Here is a 26,219-nt window from a genome sequence, read left to right on the forward strand (position 1 = left end):
GTGCTAGGTGACTGGGATCTGGTGCTCAAAGCGGTAGGGGTGGGGGCAGGGGGGGGTGTGATCTGAGGCCTAGGGGAGGGGTATTTTTGGAAAACAGGCAGATGAGCTAAAGGACCCTGTCTTAATTAGTTTCTGTTGCTGCAATGAAGCACCATGACCAAAAAGCAAGTTGGAGAGGAAAGGGTTTATTTGGTTTAAGCTTCCACATCACTGTTCATTACTGACAGGAACAGGACAGGACAGGAACTCAAGCAGGGCCAGAACCTCGTGGAGGGGTGCCGCTTACTGCTCAGTGTGCTTTCTTACAGAGCACCGGGCCACCAGCCCAGAGGTGGCCCCACCCTCAATGGATTGGGCCCTCCCCTGTCAATCACTAATTAAGAAGATGCCCTACAGGGGGATCTTATGGAGAGATTTTTTCCCACTGAAGTTCCCTCAGATAATTCAAGCTTCTGTCAAGTTGACATAAATCAAGCCAGCACCCCTTCTCTCCACCCCCCACCCCTCCCCATGGGAGTGTGAGGGTGTGATGGTAGAGTAGCCAGGCATCAGTCCTTAGCGAAGTGGCAGACACGGAAGGCTCTGGCTTCCCCGATTTAGAGCCCTCTAACCTTAGAGGCTTCCAGGTGACGTATATGCAGATTTTGTCTTTCTGGACACTTTGCCAATGGCCTTGAGCCAAAGTCCTTCAAAAGCCCTCGGGATGGGTCAGGTCCCGGCTCCACAGATTGCCTTTGGCAAGCCCGGGTGTGAACGGTCCTACGTAAGACGCCCTGAGGAGAGAACCTCTGCCCAGAGTTCCTTCCCAGGAAGACCCAGGTGTTTTCCAAGGAAGGAGTCCAGACTTGCTCAAGGCTTCTGAGTTCTGGATGGCTCCAGGTACAGGCCGTGGAGGAGGGAAGGAACTAAGACCCTATTACTTCTGCACTTCGCAGCCAGTCTACCCCGCTTTCACAGCCCAGCTATGGGTGGTATCACCCCCTACTTGTCGGAGAGCAAATAGGTTGGGGGAGGGGTGTCAGGTTACATGGTTTAGTGATGGCGCAAACTCAGGTCCAAAGCCCGGGCTCTCTTCAAACAGCCAGGGGTGGGGGCCGGAAGGAGAGGTTGGGTGTTGTGAAGAACTGAAAGAAGGAAAGGTGGGCTGGGCCAGGTGAGAAGAGGGAAAGCCGGCGCCTAGGAGACCAGGTAAAGAAAGTTGGGGAGAGGATGATGGCCACAAGGGCCGGGATCTAGAAGGGAATGAGGGCGCTCCGGGCGCTGGGCGAGGTGCGTTGGGGGTAGTGAAGATGGTGGTTATGGAACAGGCAGAGCAGGTGTGGGGCACAAGTCCCTAGAACTCTGGCAGGACGGGGAAAGCCTCCTGTGTTGTATCTCAACGCCCGGTGTAAGGCTAGCAACCATGGCCGCAGCCTCCGGCTCCTAAGCCGCGCGCAGGTGAGGCCCGGTTGGGCGGGGCGGACCGCCCACGCTCCGGACTGGGCTCCTCACCCTACATGTCTGCGTTGCCATGGCTACCGCCCCGGTGCAGCAGCCCCCATTTAATGAGAGGGGTTGATCAACTCCCCCTAGGCCCTTCACAAACTCGGATCCCGCGGGACCGGAATGCGGGGTCCCGGGTGGCTGGGGCCGCGTACTCCGTTCTCCCGGCTGCTTCCGGCCTGGTCCGGGCGGCGCGCGGGGGGAGGGCGGCCCGACGGGCGGAGGGGGGGGTGGAAGGAGCGGAGCCCGGGCCGGCCGACGCGGCTTTGTCTCCTTTGTTCCCAGCGGAGGCAGCGCCGCGGCGGGAGGGGCGGGCGGCGGGCGCAGTTTTTTCCGCCCCTCGGTCTCCGGGTAACAGCTGCGGCTCCGCCAGACCCACCTCCGAGGGGAGGGAAGGCCGCCGCGCGCAGATCTGAGCTAGCCCGGAGCTGCGGGCGGACGCCTCGCCGCGCGCATCCCGCAAGAGGGTCGGGCGGTGAGTTGCGGGACTTGGGTAGGGAAGGCGGGGCCGAGGCGAGAGCCGCGCGCACCCAGGTGGAACGGCCGGAGGCCTGGATCCTGCTGGGCACGGGCAGCCGGAGTGGAGTGGTGGGCGGCTTCGGTCCACAGAGTTGGGACCACATTCGCGCGCGCGAAGGCAAACTCTGGCGGCACCGCCTGTAACGCGATTGGGAGACAGAGGAGGTGGAGCTGCTCCTCCGCGCCCCCTCCTCGCTGCCGCCACCGCCGCCGTCGGGACCGGCCGGCCCCTTCCCCGCCCTCCCAGGGCCACTGGTGGGGTCTTTGTCCCGTGGCGCGGTGGAGGGAGGAGGGTTGAGGATGAGCCGAAGTAGGGAAGTGGAGGCTTCCCCATAGGATAACAGACCCTTCAGGCTGAGACTGACAAAGGAGGACCTCGAGCCTCTTAACACTGGGACTCTGTCTCAGTACCCACACACCCAGCCGATGCTTGATGAGCGCCTTAATTTATGGCGGGTGTCTGGTAAATGATGGCTCCCTTCTACCCTACTCAACAGCTAGAAAGCAGGTGTGCAGTGCGCACCACTTCACTGTCAAAAAGTAACTCTTCCTTTTAAGTGGGACAGTCGGGGGGGAGTTCGGGGGGAGGATGGAGGGTGTGGGTGGCAGGGCTCAGAAAGGGAAGGCCAGTTTTCCCCAACTCCCAGGCAAGACAAGTGCAGATGTGGAGAGGCTTGAATTTGTGAGCCCGCAGGAGGGGAGTTAGGTGGTGCTTGCCCTTTGCAGAAGTCAGGCAACCAGTTTTGGTCACTGCGGAAGGGTTTCGGGGAGTGTGGGCTCTGAGGAGGCCTGTGGGGCAGGCCTGGGCACAGGCAGAGTTAGTTAGACTTTGGCGATGAGCCTGGGCAGCCTGAGATGTGGGGAGTAGGGAGGAGATACTGGCAGTGCAAGTTAGGGACGTGAGGCTTGGCTCCAAATAAGCTCTAGTCTGATCGTTAATAAAACTGGGCCAGTTCCTTGCCTTTCGAGGAGCCAAGGGGCTTTGAAAGCGGCATGTGAGTTCCATGTTACCCCTCCTGACTGGATCTCCTTGGCAGTGGAATGGGGGCTCATTCACCATGTATGGAACACCTGCTCTACGTTGGGTCTGCCGGTTGCTGGGGCCTTCTAATTAAAAGCCCTTCAAAGGGCTCTTGTCTAGAGTGGGAGGATGGAACTGAAGTAAATGGTCTTAGGGCCCACCTCAGGCCAGGTACACACCACTACATTTACTGGTCAGAGCAGTCCTTCCTGCCCTCCCACCAATGGGAAATCTGAGGCTCAGAGCCCAAGGAAGAGCAGGAAAGATAGGTAAGGCTGGCAGCTGGGCGGGTCCATTTCATCTACCACACAGGCCTACCTCCTCAGGACCCTGGGAGGCCTGGGAAGCCTCCCCTGGGAGGTGATGGCAGGGCGTGGGAGGTAATGGGAGAAAGAGGGAGTGGGCATTCCAGGCTGAGGGAACAGCCCTTGTGATGGCAGAGAGGAATAGAACAAGCCTGCAGTTTAGGCTGGAACGAGGGGCATGTGTGGGGGAGGATGTGGGGGAGAGGGTCCTGACCTTTCTCTCTCCAGCCTGAGGGTACCCCAAAAGCCTGAGTATGTGCACTACACTGTTGTTTAAAAGAAATTCCAGTGAGGTCCTCATAGACTGGAGGGACTAGAGATGCCTCTGTGGCCTGTAACTGAAGTCCAGTGAAATCTGTGTGCTAGCACGGAGGAGAAAAATGTCAGTCCCCTTCGCCCTTCCCTGCCCCTGGTATGTAGCCTTATTGACGTCGTTTCTTATAGAGAGTCAACCTCTGACCTGTGCACTGAGCTTTTCTGAGCCCTCACATTTCTCTGTACGTTCCCCTCAACTTCAGTTTGGGGAGTGGCTTTGTTACTGCCCCTTGAGGGCTGAGAAACTTTGGCATGCAGTAGGCGCTAGGCAAATATTTACAAGCTAATGAAACAGCAAATGCTGGTCTCACTATGGGACCCTGTGCCCAAGGCCCATCTGTGGCCCAAGGTGGTGGGAGAGTAGTTGGGCAGTAGCAAAGAGCAAGAGATGGCGTCTGCTTTTCCAGAAGAAGAAACTTGGTCTATCCACCCCTTGGAAACAAGGTGGGGGGCTTTTTAGTAGCCTGGCTTTGCCACAGTCCTGGGCTTCTGGCTGGGTTCAAGACTTTCCCTGCAGCCTCTTCCCCCTCACCCCCTTGGGTGGCAAACAGAGGCAGCCTTGTTCCTACTCCCATAGAGCTGCCCTGTTCTCTGCACACTAAAAATGGAAACCCCCAAGCTATTTTGGGAGCAGTGCCCAGCCAGACTGTGGCCATGGCCCCCTTCTCCCACTGGGCTGTGACCACAGCGTCCTTGCTCCCACCAAGCTGCTGGACCTTCCTCTTAGCCTTGTGCCCAACCCAGCTTATGATAGGGCAGCCTCAGGAGCGCCTAGCCGTGCGCAGCTTCTGATGTATGGGCCAATCCAGGGGCAAAGAAGGGAACTCTGGGAATATTCCACATAGACAGGCTGGCAGCTAGGTGGTGGGAGGGCCCGGGCAATGTGGTCTGGGCACAAGGAGGGGAGAGTGTTTTTCACTGTGGAATACTTTGTCCCATAACGAAACTCTGTGTTCCTGCTTAAGGACCACTGGAGTATGGGAAAGGTAGTGTTGCCATAGTTACTTAGGTCTGGGCTTTAGGGACCTTAGCTAGGGCCTGCAGAGTAAGAAAGCAGGCACTCAAAAGTCTGCAGAGGTCCTAGGGAAGGACCCCGGGTTAAAGGGCACAGCCAGGCATGACCCCTTCCTCAGAATGCCCGGCCCACCAGGCATACTGCATTCTGGGTTCAGGCTCTACAACCTGCAGGAGAGAAAATTCCAGGAGATGGCCTGCCTTCCACAGCTTTCTAGGACTTAGGACTGGAACCAGGGAAGTGTGTGTGAGTCCGTATGTGCAGGAATCTAAGATGGGTGGCATGTGTCTGTCTCTGGTGGGTGGATCTGATGCATCTGTGCAATATCTGTAGGGGGCGGGTTTTTGTATGACTCTTTATGTGGTGCCTGAACGTAGATGCATGTGCCCTGGGTGCTGTGTTTGTGTTTGTATGCGTCTACTGGGTGCATAGGTCCTATCCACATGCATCATTGTGTATCTGTATGTACAAGTGCTCCTGTGTTTGTGTGCAGTTGTATGCATTCAGGGTAGGTGGTATACATAGATCCGTGTGTGTGTGTGTGTGTGTGTGTGTGTGTGTGTGTGTGTGTATGTGTGTGTGTGTGTGTGTATGTTACCTGTTATGCTGGTACCATTTGGGTGGGGGTGGCCCCTGGCTTGTGTGAATGGTATACAGCTGCAGTTCTTGACAGAGCAGAGCAGAACAGAGTAAGGGTAGAATGGGAAGAACACTGAGAAGGGACCATGGTGCTGGGGGCCTGACTGGGCCCAGATGGCCATGGGTCTCCTTTCTAGTTGACCTTTCCCAGGCCCCTCGGGTGCCTGGCTCTGCTGCCCTCCCCCTCCCCGTGTGGGCTCTGAGGAGGCGTCCTCTATGGAATGTGTTTGGTGGCTGAGGGCCAAGCTGGGCCGGGCTCCACAGGCAGACTGGGTAGTGGGGAGGGGAGTCCGGGACTCCCATATGCCTGCAGCCCAGCCCCCAGTTTCATACTCTGTTTCCCCCACCCCGCTAGGTGACTCCTGCTCAGGTCATGCCCTTATCTGCTGATCCAGCCGGCCCTGCCAGGTGAGCCAGACTTCACCCCAACGGGGAACAGTGTGACTGTCACCTCAGCCCAGAATTCCCCAGTGTGGGGCCCTGTCCTTCAGCCTTCACTCATCCCAGTATGGCCTGTTGGTCCTCTGGTTTTCGTTCTCTGGATTCCTGGCTCGAAAGGTCCCCATCCGACACTTTTCTTCCTTTCTTTTGTTATTGTTTTGAGACGGGGTCTCTCTATGTGGTGGTCCTGGAACTTGCCGTATAGACCTGACTGGACTCAAACTCACAGAGATACGCTTGGCTCTGCTTCCCGAATGATGGGGACAAAAGCGTGCACTACCACACCCACCTGCACCTCATTCTTGCTTTGTTATGACATGTTGGTGGTCTATAAGACTCGCTTATCGGGGTTGGGGATTTAGCTCAGTGGTAGAGCGCTTGCCTAGGAAGCACAAGGCTCTGGGTTCGGTCCCCAGCTCCGAAAAAAAGAACCAAAAAAAAAAAAAAAAAGACTCGCTTATCCTACCCAAGAATTCATCACCCACAGAGAGGGGGCCCTCTCCCTCCTCTGAGAGCCTTGTCACTTCATTTGACTCACAGAGCAGGGTTTAGAAGGAACAAGACTGAATGTGAAGCTAAGTGGAGTGTGGACAGGTACAGATCCCCTGAGAACATAGTAGTGTCTACAGACAAGGGGCGGGTCTCCTGTGTCTGCCCGGTAACTGTAGATCTGGGATCACCCTGGACATCTGGGCCTAGTGAATACTAGGAATCTCTGAGAAGCCCAGGTTAGGAGGAGCATCTTGACCCTCAGTGCTACAGTCCTGCCCCTTAGCAGTGGCTTCTGAGTACCTTGCTGGCTGTTTGAATCTCGGCCAACTCTTCTCTCTGCCAGGTGACCATGTCTGTCCTCGGCCCAGTTCTTCTCCAGGTGTTCTGGGCTGGCTGTGTCCTCACCCTGCAGTTCCCTGTACCAGCTGCTTTCACTGCCAATGGCACACATCTACAACACTTGGCGAGAGACCCCACCACAGGTACCCTCTATGTAGGGGCCACCAACTTCCTGTTCCAGTTGAGCCCTGGGTTGCAGCTAGAAGCTGTGGTGTCCACGGGCCCTGTGAATGACAGCCGGGATTGCCTGCCACCTGTGATACCTGATGAATGTCCCCAAGCCCAGCCTACTAACAACCCTAACCAGCTGCTCCTGGTGAGCCCAGAGGCTCTGGTGGTGTGTGGGAGCGTACACCAGGGCATCTGTGAGCTACGGAGCCTGGGACAGATCAGGCAATTGCTGCTACGGCCAGAGCGACCTGGGGACACCCAGTATGTGGCTGCAAATGACCCTGCGGTCAGCACAGTGGGGCTGGTGGCCCAGGGATTAGCAGGGGAACCCCTCCTGTTTGTGGGACGGGGATATACCAGCAGGGGCGTAGGTGGTGGAATTCCTCCCATTACAACCCGAGCCTTGCGACCACCGGACCCCCAAGCTGCTTTCTCTTACGAAGAAACAGCCAAGCTGGCAGTGGGCCGCCTCTCTGAGTACAGCCACCACTTCGTGAGTGCCTTCGTACGTGGGACCAGCGCATACTTCCTGTTCTTGAGGCGAGACCTGAAGGCCCCTTCTCGAGCTTTCCGTGCCTACGTGTCCCGAGTGTGCCTTCAGGACCAGCATTACTACTCTTATGTGGAATTGCCCTTGGCCTGCCAGGGTGGCCGCTATGGTCTTATCCAGGCTGCAGCTGTAGCCACATCCAAGGAGGCGGCCCGTGGGGAAATACTCTTCGCAGCTTTCTCCTCAGTAGCTCCTCCTACTGTGGATTGGCCCCTGTCAGCATCTACTGGGGCATCTGGAACCTCTGTGCTCTGTGCCTTCCCCCTGGATGAGGTAGACCAGCTTGCTAATGATACTCGAGATGCCTGTTACACCCGGGAAGGCCGTGCTGAGAATGGGACCAAGGTGGCTGACATTGCCTATGATGTCCTTTCCGACTGTGCACAGCTACCAGTGGTGAGTCTAGGCGTTTGCCACCAAGCACTTACTGAGAAAATCTGAGGGGAGCTGGGAGTAGGTGGAGTAGTTCTCATGACAGGTGCAAGGTGCCTCCATTTAGGCCTGAAGATGAGGAGTACCTTATCTCAATGGCTGTGCCTCTTGGCAGGGAGCAGTACAGGCATGGGCTTGAGTCAGGGTGCTAAAGAAGTAGTTTCAAGGGCACCCAGTGGTTAAGAGCACTGACTGTTCTTCCAGAGGTTCTGAGTTCAAATCCCAGCAACCACATGGTGGCTCACAACCATCTGTAATGGGATCTGATGCCCTCTTCTGGTGTGTCTGAAGACAGTGACAGTGTACTCATATACAAAATAAGTAAATCTATAAATCTACAATAAATATATAAAATAAATCTAAAAAGAAGTGACTTCTTAGAAGTCAGCTAAGAGGTTGTTTGGGGCTCTAGGGTAAGGGTAGAATGTGAGCATTAGAGCAAAAGAAAAAGTTAACGATGGGACATGGCTCTAGCCAGGGAGGGTATAGAGAAGACACAGTTGTTCACTGAGTCAGTGAGGTGCAGAAGGCCTGGCAAGTGCACTGGGAATGGATGAGGAGCCAGGCTCTGAGACCTTCAGGGCACGGCTCAGGAGAAAGTATTAAGTGTAGCTACTGGAGAAATTAGCTTCCAGAAAGGGGATGGCGGGAGACGGAACCACGAGAAACTCGGGGTGGAAGTGCGCTGAGCAAAGGCTAAGGAGCAGGCTACAGGAATGTACTGCCCAGGGCAGGACTGTTGCTGTTAGAGACCAGGGTCTAGGGGGTTGTTGTTCTGGGAGATCATCCAGGCAGGGTCTCAGAGATGCCTTTTTCTTACCTGTAGGACACCCCGGATGCTTTTCCATGTGGCTCGGACCACACACCCAGTCCCATGGTCAGCTGCGTCCCTTTGGAAGCCACACCAATTCTGGAGCTGCCAGGGGTTCAGCTAACTGCTGTGGCAGTCACCATGGAGGATGGACATACTATTGCTTTCCTGGGTGACAGTCAAGGACAGTTGCATAGGGTATGTCCTTAGGAAGTTTTGAGGCTGGGATGTGTGACACGCTACATGCCACCCCAGCTGTCTGTGCCACTCCTCTGAGGGTTGGGTGGAGTTTACCTGTGATTTTCCTCTTGTACACGTAAACCTTACCCAAGGCTGGAAGACTGCCCCACCACAGAAAACAGTTCTTTCTAAATGCAGGAAGGTCTTGAGTTTGTGGCTTTGGGCTTGGTGCCAGGCCTTGTGGTCTTTCATCTCAGGTCTACTTAGGCCCTGGGAGAAGTGCTGCCCCATATTCCAAACAGAGCATCCAGCCGGGGTCTGCCGTGAACAGAGATCTTACCTTTGATGGTACCTTTGAGCATCTGTATGTAGCAACTCAGACTACAGTAAGTCCTGGACAAGGCCAGGGAATGACTGCTGGGAGGGGTCGCTGGGCAGGAACCGGGACCCATATGTGGGTGGGGCACTGGCTCTCGGATTGCCAGCCCCAGGTCCTCTTTGCCGCCACAGCTTGTGAAAGTTCCTGTGGCCCCTTGTGCTCAGCACCTGGATTGCGACTCTTGCCTTGCTCACAGGGACCCTTATTGCGGATGGTGTGTGCTCCTGGGCAGGTTAGTGTTAGCCCGACCCAGGCTTGTGCCTCTGTAAGTGCCTCGTACAAGATTCCTCACCTTGTCCATTGACCCTCATCCTCTAGCCTGTGGGTAGCCAGCTCCCAGCTCTTTATCCCCTGCCCAGGGCTTTGGTCCACCATAACAGACGCAGGAGCACTGTTATCAACTCCGAGTGAGGGTTGTGCCCAGGGAGGGCCTCAGGACTAGAGGTGTGTCTGCTGTGTGAATTCTCGGTGGCTGCCAGCGGGTCACAGTTAGCTGCTGTTGCTTCTTAGGTGTAGTCGCCGGTCGGAGTGCTCAAGGGCCCAGGGCCCAGAGCAGTGGCTGTGGAGCTTCCAGTCGGAACTAGGCTGTCTTCGAGTGGTGGCCGTGAGCCCTGCCAACATTAGTCGGGGAGAGAGGAGGGAGGTGAGTGACCAGAGTGGACAGGGCCCCAGAGGGGAGAGCTGTGGAGATGGACGGATGGAGACCTTGGATTTTTTTGTGTCGTTGCATCAAATGCCACATGTCCTTGATTAGCCATTTCTCTTGGGCCTTGAATTTCTCTAATCTGCTATCAATCAAGGCGTTGGTAAGGGATGCCAGTGCCCTTACACGAGAGTCCCTAACCTACTATGCACTCGTGCCAAAGTGTGCCCTTGGCTTTCTCGGTAGGTTTTCCTGTCGGTGCCAGGCCTGCCATCTCTCTGGCCAGAGGAGTCATATTTCTGCTACTTTGGGGACCAACAGAGTCCTGCTCTACTGACCAGTTCTGGTGTGATGTGTCCCTCCCCAGACCCTAGTGAGGCTCCAGTGCTGCAGAGAGGAGCCGGTGGGTGAGAGAAGGGGCCAGCCCCGGACCTGGGAGCCCCACCCTGCTTCCATCTTGCTCTAAGAGGTCTTACTGGGATGAGAAATGACTCCAGAAATAGCCTTGGATGTGCTCCGAGTCCCCTGATTGGCTCCAGGACCCTGGTGTTTGTGCTGTGTCCCGTGGATTTTGTTCTCTGACCCTAGTTCCTGTCTCTATTTGGGGTGCCAGCCTCATTCCATGTGGATCCCCAGCCCTCCGCACTCTTCAGTTCTGGCTTTCTCCCCAACTTTGCAGACCATATCTCCGTGAATGTGGAGCTCAGGTTTGGTGCTGTGGTGATCGCCAACACCTCCCTCTCGTTCTATGACTGCATGGCGGTTACCGAGTTTTTCCCGTCTGCACCGTGAGTTCCTTAACTTACCTGTCCCCAGCTCTGGGCTCCCTTCTGTCAGTCTGTTTCATGACTGACTGACTGACTGACTGACTGACTGACTGACTGCACTGTATGCAGGTGCCGGGCCTGTGTGAGCAGCCGCTGGGGCTGTAACTGGTGTGTGTGGCAGCAGCTGTGTACGCACAAGGCCTCGTGTGACTCTGGGCCTATGGTGGCAAGCCAACAGGTTAGTGGGACTCCAGGATGAGGCACGTTGAGGGTGGAGCTCGGGGTTCCCGGGGCAAGGGTTTTCTACTGGCCTGGGATCTCTGTGCCTGCCAGCCTCCCACGAAGCTCTGTCCTGAGCACCCCAGCTGCTTTGTGTGGCAAATTCACTGGAGAATGGCTGCTTGTCCATCCCATCTGTTTTGGGAGGACATTTAAGCTGAGAGGCAAGAGGTGTGGCCTTGGTTCCCCACCTCAGCACAGACCTCCCCCCCCCCTGCCCTCTGTGTTTCTGCGTTAGAGAATTAACGGGATGTTTTTGTTTCTCTTTTCCTTGGTCTTTCTCCCTCTTAACATACCCTTGCCTGCCTGCTCCTGCACTTGCCTGCTGAGTGGCCCTCCTGTCTGTCTTGGCCTTCCCCTTCAGAGCCCACTTCTCCCCCTAATCCCTCCTGCAAGGGACGTACTCACCCCTTTCCCACTCACAGTCCCCAGAGCCACAGCCACTCCAACTCCCAACACCTTCCCAGCAGAGCCTAGGGCTCCCTCCATAGCCTCAGATGTCCTACCCGGGGCCAAGCCTTCCCGGCTCAGCCTCTGGGGCCCATGGGCAGGCCCTGGCCCCATACTTTCCCCTACCTCCACAGAGTCACCTCTCCATGAGAAGCCCCTCCCTCCTGAGCCCCCTACCACACCTGGAACCACTGTCCCTGCCCCCGCTGACCTGGGACCCTTGACCACGCCTGAGGACCTCTTGGCCTCCTACCCATTCCCCTCAGATGCAGCTGCAGTATCCCCCACAGAGCCTGGCCCTGAGACTCTGCCTTCCATGGTAGCTCTGGATCAGCCCCCTGGCACTGCTCCAGCCACCCTTTTCCCAGGGGCCACTGGCTCCATGAAGCCAGTTCTGGATTGGCTCACCAAAGGAGGCGGCGAGCTGCTCGAGGCGGAGGAGTGGATGGGGGGTGACACGCCCGCCTTCTCCACTTCCACACTCCTCTCAGGTGATGGCGACTCAGCAGAGCACGAGGGCCCTTCTGCTCCCCTCATCCTCCTGTCCAGCCTCGACTACCAGTACGACACCCCCGGGCTCTGGGAGCTGGTGAGGTCCAGCCCAGGAAGGAGGCCTCGGGAGGGGAGGGGAAGACACAGCCATTTGCTCACCCTGGGATTCTCCTTTGGGAGGGTGAGGACAGTGTTGCCATGGAGCCAAGCAAGGCAGAGGACTGAGGAGGTCAGGGTGGGAGCCACAGATGCCTCGCCCTTGGTGCCTGCAGGGAGAGGTGAATCAGAGGGTGAGCTCCTGCCCCTGTGTGGAGAACGTCCAAGGCTCCTTGCTGATACCGGTCCACGTGAAGCGGGAAGTCCAGCTTCGAGGCAGGAACCTGTGGCTCTTCCAGGTATGTTTGCCTATCCAGCTAACAACTTCCCCTTCAAGCTGCTTGGCTACTCAACAGAGTCTGCTCAGGTCTTAGAGAGCAGGAAGAAGCCATCCCCAGCCCCAGCTTTCTCTCCCGACTTGGGCTGCACTGTGGCAGGGCCTGTATTGCAGCCTACCTGAACATGTCCTCTGCCCCCAGGACGGCCCAAGGAGCAGTGAGTGTGTGCTGGTGCTGGAGGGCCTCGAGGTGGCAGTGGAGGCTCAGGTGGAGTGTGAGCCACCTCCAGACACATGGTGCCACATCAAGTGCCAGCAGCACCAGGTATGGAACATGCAGGGGTGGGCACAGGCCGGCCGTTAGCCTCAGATGCCGTGAACTTGTCGCAAGCTGAGCTTTGACAGTAGATGGAAGAACCCCAGCTGGGCCTCGTGGGGTCCCTGTCACTCGGCAGGGGGTTCTGTTCTCTAGTTCCATCACTGATCTCCTGCCCTTTCACCCTGGGATCCCTGAGTTCCAACTCTGACCTGAGACGCTGCTCCCCTAACTGGTCAATTTGGTCTTTTCTCTGAGCCTCACCCCAGGCCTGGCCCAGACTCGAAGCTCTGACTTCTCTCCTCTTTTTCCAGTTCAGCTATGAAGCTTCAAAGCCAGAACTCCAAGTGGGACTGTTCCTGCGCTGGGCGGGTGGTCTGCGTGTGGACAGTGCCGATGGGCTACATGGTAGGCCACCCAGGGACCACAGGGCAGGCTGCTGGTAGCGGGGCCCCTCGAGGCTCCGTGTTACATTTCGTCCCCGCTGTCTCCAGTGGTATTGTATGACTGCTCTGTGGGACATGGGGACTGCAGCCGCTGCCAAACGGCCATGCCTCAGTACGACTGTGTGTGGTGCGAGGGGGAGCACCCGCGCTGTGTAGCCCGAGAAGCCTGTAATGAAGCCGAGACCGTGGCTACCCAGTGCCCTGCACCTCTAATTCACTCGGTACGTCCCCTCTCTCCATCACTGCCACTCTTACAGGGAGGATGTCTGTGCCGTGGGTGCACAGAACTCAAGATGGGAGGCCGGGCTGCCTCAGACCACAGAGGCTGACAGGTAGGTGAGGTGAATGTTCTTGTCCTGGAACAGGTGGAGCCGCTGACTGGACCTATAGACGGAGGCACCCGTGTCACCATCAGGGGCTCCAACCTGGGCCAGCATGTCCAGGACGTCCTGGGCATGGTCAGAGTAGCAGGAGTGCCCTGTGCGGTCGATGTTGGCGAGTACGACGTCTCCAGTAGGTGAGCTGGTTGGCCCAACGTGGGAGGGCACTGGCTGCATGGCTTCCCATTGAGGACCTCCTTCCTCCATGCGTCTGCCTGCCTCTCTCCGTCTTTGATTGTGGTGTCAGTGCCTTAGTGCTGGGTTAGCATGGCCTGGAACTCTGGCTTGCTGTGTATATCTGCAGAGCCTTGACCCAGGCGCTTGGGGATCATGTTAGTGTATCGGGCAGAATCACTGCCTGGAGCCGGCTGGGGGCTCTTCTTGGATGTACTACGTCTCCAAGGCCTGCCCTGACTGGGCTCTCTCAGGAGAGGCAGTGGCGGCTGCCCTCCAGCAGGCCTCAGGTGAATAGAGAACATTCTCCAGGAGATGCTCATAACCAGCAGGACCCACACTGGCACAGTGTCAGGGTAACCCCGCACTGTACCCTCAGGAGGAGCTGTTGCAGAGCCCCATAATTCATATCTTAAACGGGGGATATTTTGTGGGAGCCTTCACTCTTCCTTCAGGGGTAACTGAGAACTTCCAGAACCTCTACACTGTTAAAATTCTAGAACCGTCAGACTTAGGTGATTCAGGAAGTGATTTATGAAGTGTAAAATGTATAATGGCTGGAGCCTCTCCCGCTAGTTCACCACTCGCTCTGCCTGCTGGTATTTGTATGACCGTGACAATGTTAACCACTGTAGACTTAACATTCTGGGAGTTCATGTGCCCCAGGCTTCTGTTTTCTGGCTGAGAACCAGCATTTTCTACATCTGTTCACATCTGCCTCCCTTCTGACTAGAGGCTTTTTAGGAATTTTCTGTTTAGGATCAGATTAAGTTCCCATCACTTCGCAAGTGGGCGCTGACCATACCGTGGTAGGGGAGACTTGGGGTGGCTGGTGTGGTCCTCTCACTCGCTCCTCTGCTTGACCACAAATCAGCTCTCCAGGTCTCCTTTGTAAACCTGTGTCACAGCAGGGAAATACACTCCTTGTTGGAGGGTGTGCCTGAATGACTGAACCAGGAGTGTGGCTTCTCGGATGCCATGGCTTGCCGGTGTGCCATAATGGGTTCCTTTCAAAGTGAGAGGGGGTGCTGACACATCTTATGGGGATAGGGACAGCAGAACACCTGGCAGTGTGGTGGGGAGAGGATCTGCCAGGTCTTTGGAAGGACATCCGCAGCCTGGCATTCCCTCACTTGCCTGTCTTGTGCCCACAGTCTTGTGTGCATCACTGGAAGCAGCGGGGAGGAGGTGACAGGCGCAGTGGCAGTGGAGGTACCTGGAAGAGGACACGGTGTCTCAGAGTTCAGCTTTGCCTATCAGGTGCCTGAATGCTAGACCACTCCAGCTGCCAGCAGGCCTCGCCCTCTGTGGACGGCTCAGGCTATTTAAGGCTTCATAAGGCTCCCCATCCTAGGGCTCCCTGTTTGTCTGAGGTGCCCTGGCTTCTGTCATCCTGATTTTGTCTGTCTTTCCCCATCTTTTTCCCCGTAGGACCCAAAAGTACTTTCCATCTTCCCAGTCCATGGCCCTAGAGCAGGAGGTACCCACCTCACCCTGCATGGTTCTAAGCTCCTGACTGGACGGCTAGAGGACATCCGTGTCGTGGTTGGAGACCAGCCTTGCCACTTGTAAGGGCTGATTTCTTTCTTTTTTTTTTTTTTTGGTTCTTTTTTTCGGAGCTGGGGACCGAACCCAGGGCCTTGCGCTTCCTAGGCAAGCGCTCTACCACTGAGCTAAATCCCCAACCCCCAAGGGCTGATTTCTTGTTCTACAAAATCCACACACGCCAGGGTGGAGATGGGGTACTGAGAACAGTCAGTGTGGAATGGGTTAATCTGCCCCACAAGAACATTTTAGCCAGAAACCAGGGCTGTGGTAGAAGTCCAGTTTCTGGAGCTACACAACGGGGACTTCGGTGGGCAAGGAACCTCAGTGAGCCAGATTCGAGCAGGTGCCTAGCTCCTGGATCTGGCCTATCTTCTACCCTCCACCCAGGCTCCTGGAGCAGCAGTCTGAGCAGCTACACTGTGAGACCAGCCCAAACCCTGTGCCTGCCGAACTCCCAGTGATGGTCTGGTTCGGAGCCACTGAACGGAGGCTTCAGCACAGCCAATTCAAGTACACAGCAGACCCCAACATCACCTCTGTGGGCCCCGCCAAGAGCTTCTTCAGGTGGGGGGCTGAAAGCATGTCTGGGAGGTCTTCGAAGTTCTCATCATAGGGGAGGTGGGGTGCTGGGAATGGGGACTTTGACCACCTTACTGTTGACCAAATGGGTCATGAGTGAAATTTGGGGTTGCAGCTGAGCTGGCTGGGTCTGAGCTATGCAAATCACACATGACTCCTGGGCTGTGTTTCAGTGGAGGACGAGAGATATGGGTCCGAGGCCAGAATCTGGATGTAGTACAGATGCCAAGAATCCGAGTGACTGTGATCCCAAGAGTACCACAGCATGGCCAGGGGCTTGGGCAGAAGCACCACGTGGTCCCTGAGAAAGTATGTGGGCCCAGAGCCATTGTCAATCAAATCGCATACCTATGAGCCTCTCTGCTCGCACCAGGCTGGCTATCTCTCCCCTCACCCAAGAACGGCCATGGGTTGTTGGTACCAAAGGAGATGCTTCCCAGCTTTGCTCAGCCTCACGTCTCACGCGGTGCCTCACTTGACCTCCTCTACAGATCGAAGAGCCATGTCTCGTGAACTCCTCCCACCTCATCATGTGCCGCTCGCCTGCCCTCCCTGGCCCGCCCCAGGACCCTTGGGTCCAGGTGGAGTTTATCCTTGACAACATGGTCTTTGACTTTGCTACACTGAGCCCCACACCCTTCTCCTATGAGGCTGATCCCACCCTGCGTTCCCTCAACCCCGAGGATCCCACCACGCCATTCCGGCACAAGCCAGGGAGTGTGTTCTCTGTGGAGGTAATACATCTTCTTGGGCTTTTCTCTAGGAGAACAGTATGTGTATGTTGGAGAGGTCAGGGTTGAAGGGACAAGCTGGGAGAATATGAAATGGTTGGTACAGCTTAGGAGCCAGCAGGCCCTGCAGGGGGTTGACTGGTGGCCTGGGTCCCTGGGCTCCATTAAGGCATCAGTTTGGTTAAGTAAATGGCTTGGCATATGGGTAGTGTGGTACACATTAGGTAACAGGCTGATCCTCATTTGGCAACTGGCCTACGTGGGTAACTCGAGACCCTTTTCATGATGTGCATGGTGAGTAGTCCGTGCATGTGTAGGCACATGGACAGGTCACAGGCAGCTGATCCAACAGCACCTCGATGAGGGTAACTCCGTTAACTGCCCAGGGTGTGGGGAACTCTTTTAGGTTCTCCAGCGTTTCAGCTGTGAGAAGAACGGTACTCGAGCACAAAGGAGTTATGGTGAGCAGACCATATGGTGAGCAGAGGTGGTCTAAAGGACACCTCTGACCATGGGGTCCACCCGCAGGGGAATCACGGCTAACAGATGGTCTCAGGGCCATCCCTCTCACGTTTGGGGACAGAGGCAAGAAACAAACCAGTGACCCGATGTTGCAGGGGGAGAATCTGGACCTTGCCATGTCTAAGGAAGAGGTGGTGGCCATGATCGGAGATGGCCCCTGCGTGGTGAAGACACTGACCCGGCACCACCTGTACTGCGAGCCCCCTGTGGAGCAGCCCCTGCCACATCACCATGCCCTCCGTGAGGCCCCCGACGCTCTGCCGGAGTTCACGGTCAGCGGGCAGGGCCTGGGCAAGGCTGGCACCATGATATCTGGGGCCCTGGCTCACGGGTAGCTTCCCACACAGGTACAGATGGGGAACCTGCGCTTCTCCCTGGGTCATGTGCAGTACGATGGCGAGAGCCCTGTGGCTTTTCCTGTGGCAGCCCAAGTGGGCTTGGGAGTGGGCGTGTCTCTCCTGGCTCTGGGGGTCATCGTCATTGTCCTCATCTACAGGTAGGGTTGGCCAGAGCTGAGAGCAGGGCTCTGCAAAGTGTGTGTGTGTGTGTGTGTGTGTGTGTGTGTGTGTGTGTGTGTGTGTGTGTGTGTAGAGATCTATTAAGATTTATTTTTATCTTATGTGCACTGGTGTTTGCCTGTATATACTTGTGTGTGAGGATGCCAAATCCCCAGAAACTGACAGTTGTGAGCTGTCGTGTGGATGCTGATAATTGAGAGCAGAAGCCACTAAGCCATCTCTCCAGTCCCACTCAGCAAATATTTTACATCAGGGATCGGACCTCTGGAAATGGTTGCAACAGGCCTGGTGGTCTCCAGCAATACTCAGTTCAGCTCTTGGGCCATCAAGTATAGCTGAGTTCTGACAACCCTGCTTTTAAAAATAGTTTGTGGACCCTATACAGCATGACCCGGGTTTGCTGACCCTATACAGCATGACCCGGGTTTGCTGACCCTCAGGCTGAGTGATGGATAGATGTGGTTTGATGGGAACGAGACAGGATGGATTGTTCTGGGTCAGGCTGACTTGGGCATGGTCAGGCAAGGTTGGGATTGGCCTGGAGTAGAGTTAAGCAGGCCTGAACCAAGTTGAGCCTAGAAAGGACTTTGGCCTGCTGACATTTCCCTTCTGCCTTGGTAGGAGGAAGAGCAAGCAGGCCCTGAGGGACTATAAAAAGGTGCAGATCCAGCTGGAGAATCTGGAGAGCAGTGTGCGGGACCGCTGTAAGAAGGAGTTTACAGGTGCGGCTTCTAGAGTGGGAGTAGCCTGGGGCTCTGCCTACAGCTGCCCTGCTCACATGGGATCCATGGACACTCTTCTACTCAACAGACCTCATGACGGAGATGACTGATCTCACCAGTGACCTCCTTGGCAGCGGCATCCCCTTCCTTGACTACAAAGTGTATGCTGAGAGGGTCTTCTTCCCTGGGCACCAGGAGTCACCCTTGCACAGGGACCTCGGTGTGCCTGACAGCAGGCGACCCACTGTGGAACAGGGGCTGGGGCAGCTCTCCAACCTGCTAAACAGCAAGCTCTTCCTTACCAAGGTGCGCTCCCAGCCTGGCTGCCCCATCCCTCTGTTCCTGCCTGCTGGCCTAGTCTCGCTGTCTGTTTCTGAACCTTCCCCCCTCTCACACTCTCCCTGGCCTTAGTTCATCCACACACTGGAGAGTCAGCGTACCTTCTCTGCTCGAGACCGTGCCTACGTGGCATCTCTGCTCACTGTTGCCCTTCACGGGAAGCTTGAGTACTTCACGGACATCCTCCGTACTCTGCTCAGTGACCTGGTAGCCCAGTGTGTAGCCAAGAACCCCAAGCTGATGCTGCGCAGGTCAGTGGCCGTTAGGGTGGGACAGCCGGGGCCAGGAGTAGAGCAGGGTGAGGGGGAGGTGAGGGACAGCCGGGGCCAGGAGTAGAGCAGGGTGAGGGGGAGGTGAGGGACAGCCGGGGCCAGGAGTAGAGCGGGGGCTTGGGTCTGGAGTCTGGAGCCCTATAGTCTGTGCCTTCCCTTCCTGCCATCTCAGGACAGAGACTGTGGTGGAAAAGCTGCTCACCAACTGGATGTCCATCTGCCTCTACACCTTCGTGAGGGTGAGGGAGGGGCCAACAGCTCCTGGTTAGGGAGGGTGGGGCCCTTTAGAGCACTAAGCCTCCAGCACTTCATTTATCTTGGCCATTCGTGCCAGTGCAGAGACATCACCCACAAAACATGCCCCAGGTACTTTTGCCTCCTGCCAGAGGCCCTGACTACCCACACTTTCCCAGGACTCTGTAGGAGAGCCCCTGTACATGCTCTTCAGAGGGATTAAACATCAAGTGGACAAGGGTCCTGTGGACAGTGTGACTGGCAAAGCCAAATACACTCTGAATGACAACCGCCTGCTCAGAGAGGACGTGGAGTACCGTCCCCTGGTAAGGGTGCTCTGCTCCATCAGTCTGTCCCAGCCTGTGGTCTGAACCTGGATATAGAGTCCACCCGACTTCTGACTCCCTGCCAGAGAGAGGCTGTTTATTCATTTAATGGTGGTAGGAACTCATGGTCTCCCACGAGCTAGCAAACATCCTTCTCCCAGTGAGCGAGAGCCCTCGCTGTGTAGGATTGAGAATTGGCAATCTCAGAGGCTCCCCAACTTCGGATGGAACCACAGATTTGCGCTGTGCCAGAGTATCTTTCTTGCCATTTCACCAGGGATGCAGCCTTGTCCCCTAAGGCAGTGGCCACTCTGTAGTCCTGCCTGTGGCTCCTCTCTGTTGCACACAAGGGAGGACCCAGCCGTTCCCCTCCATGTTGTGTGAGGAGTCCTGGCTTACACAGACTTCCTTCAGGCATGAGAGGGTTGGGTGCTCTCCTGCGGGTTCTCCCATTCACCACATGAGCATTGGCATCAAGTGAAGGGAGACAGGTGAAGAGAGTCAAGGACTCTGCTTAGTACTAGGGTGGGCTCGGGCTGTGGTTTCTTCATGGCTGTCCCTGTTCTTGACCTGTGTCTTCGTCATCCAACACGTGGAACCAATCCTGAAATCTCTCACATTTCTTACGTAGACCTTGAATGCTCTCCTGGCTGTGGGGCCCGGAGCAGGAGAAGCCCAGAGTGTGCCAGTGAAAGTCCTGGACTGCGACACCATCTCCCAGGCCAAGGAGAAGATGCTAGACCAGCTTTATAAGGGGGTGCCTCTCGCCCAGCGCCCCGACTCTCGCACCTTGGATGTTGGTGAGGGCCAGGAGCAGGGTAGTTTGAGGACTCTGAGATGGTGTTGGGCCTGGGCTGGCTCTAGATTGCTCCTCCAAGAGCAAGGCTACCCCCAGGTGAAGGGGCCATGTCTCCACGTCAGATGAGATGGGCCGCATTGCAGTAAGAGGTCCTGGAAGCCCTGACCGAGTCCTCTCGTTCTTACAGAATGGCGGTCTGGAGTGGCTGGGCACCTTATCCTTTCTGACGAGGATGTCACTTCTGAACTTGAGGGTCTGTGGAGGCGTCTGAACACACTGCAGCATTACAAGGTGGGAAGGATGGGGACTGGAGGTGGGTAGGGTAGGCGAAGACTGACTGGAGGGTCACCAGCTGTGGTTAGCAGGTCCCAGATGGAGCAACGGTGGCCCTTGTCCCCTGCCTCACCAAGCATATTCTTAGGGAAAACCAGGATTATGTCCCTGGAGAACGTGAGTACCTCTTCCCTCCTCTTCCTCCTCCCCTTCCTCCCCCTCCCTCCTCCTCTTCCTAATTGTAATTTCCTGCATTTGCATTGCCCAGTCCTGGGGAGCAGGGAAGTCCTTTGGACTGAGGTGGGGCTAGTATCTTTTTCTCTTCTCAGAGGAGCCTCAGCCAGGTACCCTCACTCCTGGGGGAGTTATCTGGGCTTGGGTTTCCAGGAGGAGATGGCACCATGGGAGGGGCACCAAGCTCGTACATCTTGGTACAGGGACTCCGATGCTGGAGGATGTAGATGAAGGGGGCATCCGGCCCTGGCACCTGGTAAAGCCGAGTGATGAACCAGAGCCTCCCAGGCCGAGGAGGGGCAGCCTTCGGGGTGGGGAGCGAGAGCGAGCCAAGGCTATCCCTGAGATCTACCTGACACGCCTGCTATCCATGAAGGTCGAACTGGGAGAGAACGGGCGATGGGACGATGGGGTCTGGGTCGTTACGAAGGATGCTACTCATGGGACATGGGGGTAGTGTGCGGCTTACATGAAGGAGTGCTGAGATCTGTCTAACTGGGCTCTCTGCTCCTTCCCTTCCCCACAGGGCACACTGCAGAAGTTTGTGGATGACCTGTTCCAGGTGATCCTCAGCACAAGCCGCCCCGTGCCTCTGGCTGTGAAGTACTTCTTTGACCTGCTGGATGAACAAGCCCAGCAGCATGGCATCTCTGATCAGGACACCATCCACATCTGGAAGACCAACAGGTATGGGAGCAACAGGGCTCACGACACATGTGGGGACCTCCGCCTCCACGGCAGGCACAGTTACCGGCTCCGTTCCCCCAATTTGCAGCCTGCCTCTGAGGTTCTGGATCAACATCATCAAGAACCCACAGTTTGTGTTCGATGTGCAGACTTCGGATAACATGGACGCGGTGCTGCTGGTCATCGCACAGACCTTCATGGATGCCTGCACCCTGGCCGACCACAAGCTGGGCCGGGTGAGCAGGCTGGGAGGGATACGACAGGGACAGTGAGGTCACCTAGGTAGCTGGTGGCTATAAAGTGCCTGGGAGAAGATGGTCTGGAGACAGCCTCTGACTTAAGGCATTCCCACGCCAGGCCTCATCCCATGGGCACCCCAGAAAGTGGCCATGGTCAGTCTCAGGGGGTGAACAGAGTGGAGGGGGTGCCCCTGCTGCCAACACTGATGACCCGAGTTCAGTCCCTGGGACCCATGTGCTGAAAGGAGAGAGCCATCTCCTGTCTTAGCTCCACACATGTATGCACACATACAAACACAAAAGTAACATGTAGGAAAAACAAGAAAGTGGGCTAGTGTTTGCTGGGGATCAGGAGGTTTCTGTGGTGTGGGTCGTTTTGTTATAAAACTGATGGTGTTGGGAGCCCCAGGAGCTGATGACCTTACTGAACTTTGAGCCTTCCTTCTCTCCTGTCCTGCTGCTGGTATCCAGGATTCTCCCATCAACAAGCTTCTGTATGCTCGAGATATTCCCCGTTACAAACAGATGGTGGAAAGGTACCGAGGAGGGAGTGGGTCTGGAGAGGCAGGTGTGCGGCTGGAGCCCTGAGTGGGCCCTGGATATTTATCCTCTGCCATCCGGGCCTTTTGGCAGGTACTATGCAGACATCCGACAGACTGTCCCAGCCAGTGACCAAGAGATGAACTCAGTCTTGGCAGAGCTGTCCCGGGTAAGGCCTCCCCGTCATACTTATCATTTGTGGAGGTCCTTGTCACCCCCTGTCATCTGCCTGGGAGAGGACACACCTTGTCATCATACAGGCAGAGTATTCCTGTGTTCCTGTAAAAGGCCAGCCCTGTCATGTCATCAGAGTGAGCAGGGGTCTCGTTTGATCACCTAATCAGGTCTACCAGGCGCTTGTCTGCGTGCAGCCTGGGGGTCTGCAGAGTAGATAGGAGTCAGCTCTAAGCCTTTTATCAGCCCATGCTACCCACCGTTCTGAACCACGCTTCATCCTCCGCACCCATGAGAACTGTCCCTTTACTGACTGTGAGGACACCCATACCAACACAGCTATACTTTGGGGGGACACTGTGTCAAGCCCTTCTTGGGGTGTGCTTTTGCATTCGGTCCCCCTAAGAGTTCCATGAGTTATTTCGGCTGCATCATTAGTCTCTAGACAAGGAGGCTGTGGGTCCAGTGTCCTCACAGAAGGCCTTGGACTGGTCTTGGGAAACATTTGAGTAAGATCAGAGCAAAATTGTGCCGAGTTCCCAGCCAGTTCCTAGTCCCACAGCCTGTAGTCGCTTGGAATAAGTGGGAGGGATTTCTAGCTTTGACTGGGAGAGGCAGGCAGGGCCCCAGTGGAGACTCCAGCCCTGCTGAAGCTAGTCCTGGAGTTCCTTCCTACCAGGGAGGTTTGGCCCTGTCGTGTCCGAGCTGTCACTGTGCTTTGCCTTGCCCACTGCAGGGCTGTGCTTTCTCAGGTCCATGTCTCTGACCTCCTCCTTCTCTGGGGTCCTGAGCCTCTTCCCCACTACAACTTCTTCATTTCCCTCACTTTCATCTGCCCTCTTCTAGAACTGCTCTGCCGACCTTGGTGCTCGAGTAGCTCTGCATGAACTCTACAAGTATATCAACAAGTACTATGACCAGGTGAGCACAGCCAGCCCACTGCAGGGCTAACCTTGAGCTCAGTGTGCTCCTTGGGAGGCTGAGTGAGGTCCCACAGGGTCATTTAGTGACATTGTCTCCCTGTGCCCACAATTCCCCATCCTGCTTCTGCAGTGGGGCTCCCCAGGCATGGTGGTAGTGGTTAGGAGCATCTAGAGACAGTATGTGGGATGTGCCAGAAGACTGCCTAGCTATCAGCCCTCCTCAATCCCAAGTTTGGCCTTACCCTGTGGGTACAGACCAGACTGCACGTCCATAAACCATAGGGGTGTCAAGCACACGACGAGGGTAGATGAGGGGACAGCAGAACCAGGAAGGGTCTTTCTGGGGACTCTCTTGATCAGCCTTGATGTCCTAAATGCATGTATGTCAGTCACTGTTAATCAGTCTATGAGTGCCTATAGAATTACCTCATTTGTGTAGCCCAGCGATGTGCCTGGTGTTGAGAACACAGAAACCTGTGTTGTGCCCTCAGCCGAGTGGTCTGGTAACAACCAAAGGACTCGCAGCCTCACTCGCTGTGATATCAGCCCCCAGCACAGGCGGGCAGGGGTGATGCAGCCCCCTCTTAGAGCCCAAGAACAGCAGCTGCTCTCCTAAGCTCTGCCGCCACCGGTCTTTCGAGCCAAACTCATTGGTGCTGCTTTGGTTGGTTTTTGCCTCGATACCTCTCTCCCAAGCCATGTGTGTCCTCTTGGTGCAGAGAATCACGAAATGCCATTAGCTGGCAGGAAGGGCAGTGAGGCTGTCTATGACAGACCTTGTGAGAAGGCCAGTGGGTGTGTGAGGCTGGCTTCTATACAAAATGAGCGTGGCAAGGAAAGAAATTTAGGTGAGTGGCACATGTCACTCCTGACGCCTGTCCTTGAGCATCTGCATGTGGGGGTGCTCAGCTGTATTTACACTGGAGAGGCAGGAAGTTTGTGTTTAAGGCTCTGCCGAGACCATGCCTCAAACACCCTAGAAAAACAACCCTCGCCAGTACGTCTGTGTCACTGGGTTTCCATTGCCTACCCCACCCCCACCCCCCAAAAATGCCCCCTTACTAGGCCTGCTGAAGTCTACCTGTGGTAATTGTGGAGTCCAGAGAAGTCTCTCTGATTCTGTTGGTCCTGCCTTTCAGATCATCACTGCCCTGGAGGAGGATGGCACTGCCCAGAAGATGCAGCTGGGATACCGGCTCCAGCAGATCGCGGCTGCTGTGGAAAACAAGGTCACGGATCTATAGGGACCAGGGAGCCTTGGCCTGCTATTGTCTCAGCTCCTCCTGGGCAGCCCTGGAATCTCAAGGGAGAGGCCACCTTCGTAGATGCCTGTAGTGACTGACAAGCAGAGGTTAATGAAAGGTGGCTCCCAGTCTCCTGTGGTACCAGCTCACAGCCTCAGCCCCTTTGGACCTGCCTTATAGGCCTGGGACCTAGTGGTTCAGTGGGTAGTGCCAGGCCTGCCCGAAGCCTGGTGACTCTCTGACCACTTCCTGGGTGACGCCAGCCTGCAGGAAGCTGGGGACTTAAGGTTTCCAGAGAATGTCTAGTAGGCCCTCCAGGCCCCTGGGGAGACTGTACTGTTCTTGAGCACTGACCTATGTCCCATTGGGAATCACAGAGGAAGGAAGAGAACCCGCCCACTTCCTGTCCTCTTCATCCATCCTCCTTGACCTTGAGTTTAGCTTCCTCTGTCCTTGTTCGCTGTTGCCAATTCCAAGGCCTAAGAGAGAGAAAAATGCCTTTCTAGGCTGCTGCTGCCTCAGCAGGATTGGCGCCTCAGGACCACACTGTCTTCCAGGTGGCCTATGGGGAGGGACAACTGCTTCAGGGGAGCCTTGGGGAGAGCAGTGGTCCAGTGATGGCACAGCTCTTCATTAAAGGATAGCACATGGTGCGGACTTACCAGCCCCTCTGCTAAGATATAACTAGCAGCTGTTGGGGGACATGGGCCTCACGCTCTAAAGGGTCTCCTGACCCCCATGAAAGGCCACAGTGAGAGCTTACAAGCTCTCTCCGGCTCCTAGGAAGGGCCTGCCAGAGGCAACACTTCCCAGAAAGGAGAACTTGAAGCACAATATGGCTCAGGGAGAGTTGGGGCCTGATGTGGGGTTCTGTCCTCCATTTTTAAGAGGTCCACCTTGCTTGTAGGTTGTGGTAACTTCTCCATTCATGTTCCATGAATTTTGAAAGGAATTGAGGAAGCATGGTGTTATTAAAGGTGACTCCAGGCAGCATGGCTTTCACGGGTCCATGACTCACCCTGTTTCTGGATTCCAGTTTCCATATTGCTGTCCACGTTGAGGAACCTATGCCAGGGGCTCAGAGCCATTCCACCTGCCTGTGTAGTGGTCACCTTGTGGTATTTTCCTATCTGAAGCTGTAGATGAGCTTCAAGAACGTGGTTCCGTAGTGCCCTTGGCTGCTGGGTGAGAAGAGCTGGAGGTTGAGAATGCTGTTGGCTTCCCCAGGCAAGGGTCAGGTATCCTCAGAGAGCTCCCCCTTGGCTCGTGTGTATAGCCAGTACCCTGGCTTCCCTGAGGGTTTGAAGAGATAGGCTGATACACTTCCAAGAGTCCTTTCTTGCTGTCTTTTAGAATCTTTGTCTTCAAGATAGCAGGAGCCAAGATGTTGGTTTTCATGCCAGGGGTAATCACAGCTGCTATTTCTGTCAGATCCTGTCTTGCCCATGCCTGCCAGATGTGGGGAACCACAATCACAGACGGTCAGCAGTGAGGCCCTCATTTGGGAGCATGTGAACTTTAGTACTAATGATAGTTGTCCTAGTTCAGATTTTACCCTCACTCAGAATGTTTTTGGCTCTCCCAGTGGCTGCTCTGACCAACTATGGTGTTGACAGTCTTAGAGAACAGGGCTGACAGGGGGAATGTGGTCTTGGCTAGACTTCAGACAGGTACAGGGAGGGAGGCACCTTAAGTCAACATGGCAGGGATGGTGACAGACACACCTCTGCTCTAGGCTTGGGCTTCTGCAGTCTTTAGGAGTCCTGTGAGGAGGTGAGGCTTTCTGCGTGCTTGGGCGTGTGCTCATGGGATGGGCGAGTAGAGAACGCTCTGAGTCACTCATGTCTCACCTCACAGAACATTGTGATAGAAGATGTCATGAAAATAAAAACGTTACCATGTAA

The 26,219-nt window shown here is 55.8% G+C and overlaps 1 protein-coding gene across 7 annotated transcripts; it reads left to right on the forward strand.

The window, feature by feature from the left end:
- Nucleotides 1-688: 688 nt before the first annotated feature.
- Plxnb1 (plexin B1) lies at nucleotides 689-26,219 on the forward strand. 7 transcript variants are annotated; one of them, XM_039081605.2, is made up of 39 exons: nucleotides 1,736-1,957; nucleotides 5,652-5,704; nucleotides 6,573-6,711; nucleotides 7,183-7,685; nucleotides 8,548-8,730; nucleotides 8,970-9,098; nucleotides 9,223-9,323; nucleotides 9,602-9,734; nucleotides 9,981-10,137; nucleotides 10,414-10,522; nucleotides 10,631-10,739; nucleotides 11,145-11,819; nucleotides 11,995-12,117; nucleotides 12,298-12,420; nucleotides 12,726-12,819; nucleotides 12,906-13,078; nucleotides 13,223-13,374; nucleotides 14,566-14,671; nucleotides 14,843-14,979; nucleotides 15,347-15,523; nucleotides 15,712-15,847; nucleotides 16,030-16,272; nucleotides 16,887-17,063; nucleotides 17,139-17,287; nucleotides 17,931-18,031; nucleotides 18,120-18,337; nucleotides 18,443-18,621; nucleotides 18,815-18,881; nucleotides 19,056-19,202; nucleotides 19,834-20,002; nucleotides 20,189-20,292; nucleotides 20,367-20,451; nucleotides 20,712-20,884; nucleotides 21,035-21,195; nucleotides 21,284-21,431; nucleotides 21,906-21,970; nucleotides 22,068-22,143; nucleotides 22,995-23,069; nucleotides 24,211-26,219. In XM_039081605.2, the coding sequence occupies exons 3-39, from the start codon at nucleotides 6,579-6,581 to the stop codon at nucleotides 24,313-24,315; spliced, it is 5,895 nt and encodes a 1,964-aa protein (XP_038937533.1). In that variant the 5' UTR covers nucleotides 1,736-1,957; nucleotides 5,652-5,704; nucleotides 6,573-6,578; the 3' UTR covers nucleotides 24,316-26,219. The 7 variants fall into 7 exon arrangements, with proteins under 7 accessions (XP_006243945.1, XP_006243947.1, XP_038937533.1 ...); XM_006243883.5 differs by lacking the exon at nucleotides 1,736-1,957 and adding an exon at nucleotides 689-879 and having other exon boundaries at nucleotides 6,573-7,685; XM_006243885.5 differs by lacking the exon at nucleotides 1,736-1,957 and adding an exon at nucleotides 1,088-1,188 and having other exon boundaries at nucleotides 6,573-7,685.

This window comes from Rattus norvegicus, chromosome 8 (assembly GCF_036323735.1).
Source record: "Rattus norvegicus strain BN/NHsdMcwi chromosome 8, GRCr8, whole genome shotgun sequence".
In the NCBI taxonomy this organism is placed as follows: Eukaryota; Metazoa; Chordata; class Mammalia; order Rodentia; family Muridae; genus Rattus; species Rattus norvegicus.

Excerpts from the sequence above, each read along its gene's own strand:
- Plxnb1 (XM_006243883.5), top strand. The coding sequence starts at position 6,579 with ATGTCTGTCCTCGGCCCAGTTCTTCTCCAGGTGTTCTGGGCTGGCTGT. Across the intron at positions 9,099-9,222 it reads ATGTAGCAACTCAGACTACA|CTTGTGAAAGTTCCTGTGGC; the intron begins GTAAGTCCTGGA and ends TTGCCGCCACAG. Across the intron at positions 12,421-12,725 it reads TCAAGTGCCAGCAGCACCAG|TTCAGCTATGAAGCTTCAAA; the intron begins GTATGGAACATG and ends CTCTTTTTCCAG.